This window comes from Vigna unguiculata, chromosome 9 (genome assembly GCF_004118075.2).
Source record: "Vigna unguiculata cultivar IT97K-499-35 chromosome 9, ASM411807v1, whole genome shotgun sequence".
NCBI lineage: Eukaryota > Viridiplantae > Streptophyta > Magnoliopsida > Fabales > Fabaceae > Vigna > Vigna unguiculata.
In genome coordinates, this window is record NC_040287.1 from 30,462,124 (window position 1) to 30,469,953 (window position 7,830).

The 7,830-nt window shown below is 32.6% G+C and overlaps 1 protein-coding gene across 1 annotated transcript; it reads right to left on the reverse strand.

Moving 5' to 3' along the window:
* Window positions 1–1,623: 1,623 nt before the first annotated feature.
* On the reverse strand, window positions 1,624–3,666 carry LOC114196043. The gene is made up of 3 exons (XM_028086540.1): window positions 3,544–3,666; window positions 1,920–2,255; window positions 1,624–1,797 (listed from the first exon to the last, which is right to left on the reverse strand). The coding sequence occupies exons 1-3, from the start codon at window positions 3,607–3,609 to the stop codon at window positions 1,723–1,725; spliced, it is 477 nt and encodes a 158-aa protein (XP_027942341.1). The 5' UTR covers window positions 3,610–3,666; the 3' UTR covers window positions 1,624–1,722.
* Window positions 3,667–7,830: the final 4,164 nt, after the last annotated feature.

Below are 7,830 nucleotides of genomic sequence, written 5' to 3' on the forward strand. Positions count from 1 at the left end.
TTGGAGGCACCATAGATGGTCATTTTAGCAAAATCTATAAGTGTAGCTTATTGCAAGTTTGAGGATGGAAGTTTATGATTTAAGGAGTTGGTATTTATAGAGATGAAGACAGTGATGGTCTCTTAGAAACGTGATCATCCCGTCTCTGACAATTTCGTCCCCTAACCCTATTATTCTTCCTTCCTCATATGCTGATCCATATGATAGATTAATAGTTACAACTGCTTATTTAATTCAACAACTTGAAACGTGTCTCTTACGGTAATTGGACAAGATAATTAACAATACAGACAGAGAAGCGCAGCAACAGGAGAAAAAAGTGCAGAAAAACTAGTCAAATGTCGAACCAGACGTTGTTGCATGTGAACTTCAAGTCAAAAGAATAATATTATGCATAATACTTTTCCTGAAGCTAGTTAGAGCATGTTTTCTGAACTTTTCACGAGCTGAACATACCATTCTTAAGACACCTCGATTTTATTTTGTGTAGGTTTGGATCAACGTTTATAAATAAAGTTTAATAAATTCAAGATTTTTAATTAATTAAAAGTCTTCTATCTGTAAAACAGATTTTTCAAACAAAAGTTAATATGCAATCACTCTTTCAATAATACTTAAACATGGCGCAAAATTGTATTCTTGATGTCGAGTTGGGAGCATTCCAAGCAGAAAATCAACATAATCTATATTTCTCTTAAACTTCAGTACCTACAACAAAGGTAACCTATTATTCTTTTAGATTACGTGTAGACTAAAATGGTATAACTAGGACCGCTGAAGAGTTAGGTTGTATATTTTTTATTACACTTCTTAAGTTGACAAAGTCAATAGAACAAATTCACAGTAAAAAAAATAGTTGCATGAATATGATTACAATGCAAATTTTAGCGTTGATTAAGTTTCAAGTCCATGGTAAATATCAAATTTTTTCACTGAGTCTCTTTGATCAATTTTGATGATCCATTGAGTACTCAACAGAGATGATAAATAAATTCATTCCGGTGTGTATTGTTCGAACTCATTTTTGTTTTGATGGAGAATCCCGCATTGATCGCATTGACTTGGTATGTGTACAGGTATGAATACACTACAAAAAAACATGTAAATACCGACATTTATTTTTGTAATTTACGTCATTTTTAACTGTCGTTATTTACTTGAGCGACGGTTTGCTGAAATGTCGTAATTCTTGCCGTCACAAAGTATAATACAGCGGTTATAGATGAACCGCCGCAACAACCGTCATTTTATATAACGTATTAAGTGGCGGTTTAAAGACGCAAAAAGCGTCAGTTAAAGCTGACGTAATATTTTTACTGGATGACAAATATAATGTGAAAAACGACGCTTTAAACTGACATTATTATCATTATATTATGACATTTTTAAATGTCACCAGTTTAATTAATTACAATTTATTCTGAGATTAATTACGTCATTATCAAATGTATCAAATGACGTAATTTTAATATTTAATTTTTTTTTTTAATATTTCTTATACTTTCATAATTCGATAAAATTATTTTTTCATGATAATTTAAAATATATAAAAAATTATAACACTATCAATTAGAAATTGATAAACTAAATTGATTCATTGTCGATATAACATAACTACATCAAAGTACCAATTCAAGCATTTGGAAAAATAAAAAGACAACATTAAGAGTACCAAAATATTCAAGCATCTAAGAAAAAAAGACTACATTAAAAGTCCTAAGTCTAAGGTGTTTTGCTTCCACCACTTGATCCTAGTATTTCATGCGGAGATGGCACACCACTTTCAATATTTGGTGCCTGCAATGAAGAAATAATATAGTATATATGAGTAAGGGAAACTGAAATAAATTATGAGATCCACACAATAAGTTTAAGTAATTTACTAATGTAAATTATAACTCATTAATAGATGGACATACCAAACCAGCAACCATTGCAGCAACATGTTCTGGAACATCTTCTTTAGAAGCAATATAGGCAAGCAGTGCTTGCACTTGGTTCTTGACAGTTGCAAGTTCATTTTCAATCTTCACAAACTTATCTTTGTCATGTGGTGAAGCTGCATCAGGTGAAGCAAAGTTGATTCCTCTTATTCTTGTAGTTGATTGCTGAAAAGCAAGAGTAGGACACGCGCCATACGAAAGTCCTCTAACCCGACCTGGATGCTCTTTTCCAAATATGACACCAATAGGATCATTTGGAGATATTTCAGATGCAGTTTCCGGATTTTTCAACATCAATTCATCAATTTTTTCCTGCATAAAAATAGGAATAATAATTCAACTTTAATTCATCAATTTTCAGTTTCCAATTTATTCTATCTCCAACACAACATTAACTCAAAATGGGATAAAACATGAACTACAGATCCTAGTATTTCATGAAGATTGAAGAAAATGATGAAGTGAGATATAAATACTTAATTTGTCAAGATGTTTGATGTTTGATTAAGAAAAAGATAAAAGTGTGTAACAAATTTATTAAAGGAATAATGTCTTTAATTAAGTATGCTTTGTAGTGGGTTTACAGTAACAAATCAGACACGTTGCTTACTTCTCAATTAGAGTATCAATCTACACTAATTAATATTCTCAATGCAATATGAATATTAGAGACCATGAGCATGCTAAACTACAACTGAATCATATAACACTCCAAATCAAGACCCTCTAATTGTGTCTCATTGCTCCAAAATGGCCTAGTTCTAACGCAGTTCCCACCCTATTTCCATAACCCATTCTTAAAATGTGATTGGGCAAATGTCCTGAGAGACACTGTGCCTTTGAACTTCTCTAATGAGTTGTCCAAGAGACAGTAATGAGCATACTAAAACTAAATGCAAAATGAGTTTAAAAGCAGAACTTGCATGAAACCTAAATGGTGCCAATAAAACCAATCTGTGATAGTAGAAAAACAATGCAATTCAGTAACATCAAACATAATTCAATTCATGACTTTTAACATATTTATGTACTGATTTTGCTTTTGCAGATCCAAAAGATGGCCTGAGGAAACTTGAAAATTCGTTTTTGCTTGGTCTAGACTTAGTTTTTGCTTTTATTTGTTCATCTCTTTGAATTTCAGTTCATTCCTCTTCCCACCAAAGCAGAGATATTTTAGATGTAATGTAAATGCATCATGCAATGAGGATAGGAAAAGAATATGCTGAAAGAACTCAGGCAGATGCGGTTACTGCAGACAAAAACTGATGCAGAGTTTTACAGCAGAAAAATGCAGAGTTTTACAACAGAAAAATCACAATGCAAAGATGGTCCTGAATGCTGCAGATGTGCCATTATGAAATCAATTCATGGATTAATCCAGCACAACACAAAATCAAATCTTGAACATCTGTAGAATATTTTAGATGTATCCACAGCACAGCCCAAAATCAGAAATATTTCAGATGTATCCAGCACAACCCAAAATTAATTCATGGATTCAAGAAAAGCATGCTGTCATAACTTAATTAACAGAAAAGCATCCAAATTCAGTCATCTAATAATCCATATTTTAACAACTTAATGATATGAGTAAAGTTACCCCAATCTCCATAGCCTCGTCATTCACATAGGTGCCATTTTTTCTCTTATGAGTCACCTTCCACATTTCAGCTCTCCCAATATTCTTACCAAGCTCCAATTTCTAATATTCAAAGGAAATAATTTAAGTCAAACATTAGAATATTACTAAATTGAGAACAAAATATCAAAAAAAAAATACCAAATTTTCCATTCTTCTTGACAAAGACATAGCACCACCCGTGTGAGGAATAGTTTGTCTTTTCCTGATATCTCTATTTCTATTACCCATTTCCTACCAAATGAAAAGGAAATCAGTTTTGTGGAAATTTAAATTGAGAATGTATGTAAATATACTAATTACAATTTGTTTACCATTGTTGAAGGCTTGAGACGATAATCAACAAAAAGAGCCCATTGATCCATGGTAATCTCATCGGGAACATTCTTGATTAGATCATTTCTACTGAGAAGGGGGTCATAAAACTCATTCCACAGCTTCCATCTGTACTCCCTCCATAGTTTTCCAATTCTAGACATAACATCTCTTTTTGCCAAGTCCTCATTTATCTTGAAACAAAATCGAGGCTTCAAAGAATTCAAATGTTAGTCAATATTCAAATGATAGTGTGCTTAAGATCACATATGTTCATATACTCCAAAATCACAGAAAGGAAAAAACAAAATAACCAACACCAAACAAGCTATAACTAATATCAATATCACCAGTAACTTTAAGAGCTAGAAACTGCACTGTAGAGCTTATGTTTATTTGCAAAATGAAGTTGTACAGGAACTACAGTATAACCGCAACAAAACATCATAACTTTATTATTGAGGATGTTTAAGATGATAATAAAACATGAACAGATGCCTTTAATGGAAGCCTCTATTACCACTTGTTGCAGGATTTTAAACCGTAGCAACATGCAGTAATGGAAGCCTTTGGGGTCACCAAAACTCATTCTGTGTTCAAAGCTCCATGCATAGATCTAAGAAACTTGTTATTTTATTTCTCAGTCAAGCACACACACCCTTATTGACAGCATGATTGTGTTTGAAATGGTTTAGAATAAAGTTGAAAGTGATTGAGATTTGGCAATGATCCCATCCACCAAAACTTGCTTCACAATGTCATAGGAGAGGTTAGTCATCACTTAGCCTATAAAAAGAAGTTTGCGCAAGTGGCCAAACATAAGTAATTGGAATGACAATCTTCACTTGATTAGGTCAAATTCAACTCAATTTAACCAAAAAACGATTAACATTTGAAACAGATGAAAAAAGATGATTTTGGTATAGCCATCTAAATACCATATACCAGAAGTAGAATAGAGAGTGAAAAAGGTTGAAAAAGATGATGCAGCAGGTTTTCCGATATAGGAATGGCTTTAAATACCATATACCATATACCACAAACAGAATGGCTTTAAAGATAAAAGGAATAATATAGTAATAGAAGCCACACAAGTCAAAACTGATTGATGATAATTACAGAATGCCACCAATTAACATTGCAGATAAACCCTTTCATGCAATGATTAAATTTAGAAATGGAACATTTGGTAAGCCATGTGTCAACATTGATTGAAGACAAAATCAAACAAACGAGTATCAGTATAGCTGCAATAACATATTAATTTATTCCCAAAAAACCAAGCACAAAACGTTAGCTGCAATACCACAAATCAAGCAGAAAACCAGCACCCAACAAAAAAAAAGAAAAAAATACTGGAAGTGAAATTCAGAGGCCAAACCGGAACTGAAATTCGAGCTTCAGTGTGGTGGAGACAACTGATGCGAGTTCCTCGCCCTTCGATGTCGAACTGTCGTTGTCCACCGCGCGAACCCTAATCCTACAATTGGCCACTCAAATCAAAAATTGGCAAGATTCTATTCAAAAAGGCAACACAAATTTGATGAATATCATACCAGAAACAGAAAACGACTGGACTGAGGCTCAAATGCGAGCAATCAAACCTTTCTCCTTCAGAACGAGGTTGAAGAACCCAATGAGCAAATAAGAACGGAGGCAATCGTGGACTGATCGAGAAGGAAGGAGAAAAAAGAACGAGTTGAAACGAAGACGTGAAATGAAGGAGAAAGGAGAAAGGAGAAACAGGCGAAATAGAGAGGTGAGTGAACGGAGAGGGTGAGTGACGGAGACGTGAGTGACGGAGAGGTGAGTGATTTAGGGCGACCTGAAGGAGAAAGGAGAAAGGAGAGACGCGAATGAGACGTAGAGAAGGATGCGAGTTTGGTTTGACGCAGAGAGACGAGAGCTTAGTGATGAACGCAGAGAGAGTGAGAGTGAAGTGATTTGTTGGGTGTCAGCGAGAGAACAAAATTTTACCCAAAAAAAAGAAGAAAATATTTGTTGAGTGGGAAAATGAAATAAAAAAGAGAGGGAACAAAATTTTACCAAAAAAAAAGGAGGCATCGAGAAAAAAGTGAGATAGAAAATAATTTCATAAAATTATAAAAATAATATTTTATATAAAGTGACATTTCAAAATGACACAATTTGAAATAATAATATGACAATGTAAAAGATGGTGGTTAGAAACACCATATTATACATTTACATTACGGCTGTTACCAAATTGACGTATTATACTGCGAAAAGCGACAGTTTTAATTAACCGTCATATTAAAACCATCGTTATATACATGATTTTTTGTAGTGATATGAATATAGGTATAGATAATACTTGACTTTTTCAATTGGATATGGAGATAGGAATGTACATAGTCGTCCCATCCCCGTCCTTATACCCGTGGTAATATCCATTCCCACCATATTTTCGTCTCCGTTTAAATTATTAAAATACTCATAGTCTATTAAGTAACTTTATATATATATATATATATATATATATATATATCTATATATATAACGTAATTTCTATTTTATTTTTTTTATTTATTTGATTTGTCATGAAATTCATTCACATCTTCAAGATACTTTTTCCCTTATCATACCCTTTCTGCAATTATGTTCAATTCATGTATGTCAATTAAATATTTATTATGTCTCACATTTGAATATTCCTACTCTTTTTTTAATATTTTTATTTATTGTATATGAATTTTTTTTATCACCATCTAACATATATTGAAGTTTGTGACTTCCCATTTAATAGAATAACTCTAATAAATAAAACATCATATATCATAATAAAATAGAGCAAATAGCATAAATATATCATAATTTAACCATTACAATCGTCCCAAAATACACTTAAAATAAAAAAACCATGGACATAAAACAATGTCATAGACATGTCTTAAAACATAAATCAGATTGACAAAAGATTGCTCAACAGAGCAAGGAATTACATAAGACCAGTATTTTAAAATATGCTTAAAAGAGCAATAACCAACAAGCATAAACTACACAACAACATCTTCATTGTCTTGATGATCACCAAGGGTCTCCACATTTGCTCACACCAACATTTGGTGATCATTGCAAAAAGAAAAACACAACAAGGAAATAAACACAAAAGAAAAGAAGGGTAAGCTAGTGTATTTAAGCATTCATACGTAAATATAGTTACATAAGTACATCACCCAAGAAACACATACATGAAAAAAAAAACATTAACTCACAAAATTTTCACTCACTTAAACACTCAACTGAATTTTGACTCGATATCCGGATTATGCGCTTGATATAGAATTCTAAGGAAGTATACACCTGCATTGATTTCTAAACTCTACAGATTCTAGCCACAAGGGGTTATCACCTAATCAATCACAAGGTAAATCACAATATGTCTTAGGCTCAAACACCTCCCAAGACTAGGATCTACTACCACTTTCACCACATAATCACTCTACTCTATGTGAGTGTGAGTGATTATTAGAGTTCAAAATATCTTCCTTATCTAGACATCTCTCATATCAAGGCATACACTAACCACAACTTTTCACCAAGAATTTTCCTTGAAACTCTTTGATCATCAACATTCCACATGTTATCTCAGAATAATTATCATCCCAAACTAAACACATCAACTACATGTCAAAAAAATGTCACATCATTCATGCATATCTTCATACATCATATTTTTAACATTAACTCAGTCAATCACAAGTTAAAATAAGGAAATAAAATTTTGTAGCAATTCTTGCTTAAATTAGACTGATCTCGCTTCAGCTAAAATTTGAACAGAGAGCAAAGTGAAATTTTGTTATTCTCGCTTAAGCTAGAAATTCTCACTCAAGCTAGACTAATCTCGCTTAAGCTAGAATAGTAGGTTTTCACTGGTTTTAGCATGTAAAAACCAAAAATCTCAAAAAAAAG

Excerpts from the sequence above, each read along its gene's own strand:
- LOC114196043 (XM_028086540.1), bottom strand. The coding sequence starts at position 3,609 with ATGTGGAAGGTGACTCATAAGAGAAAAAATGGCACCTATGTGAATGAC. Across the intron at positions 2,256-3,543 it reads ACGAGGCTATGGAGATTGGG|GAAAAAATTGATGAATTGAT; the intron begins GTAACTTTACTC and ends ATTTTTATGCAG. Across the intron at positions 1,798-1,919 it reads CTGCAATGGTTGCTGGTTTG|GCACCAAATATTGAAAGTGG; the intron begins GTATGTCCATCT and ends TCTTCATTGCAG.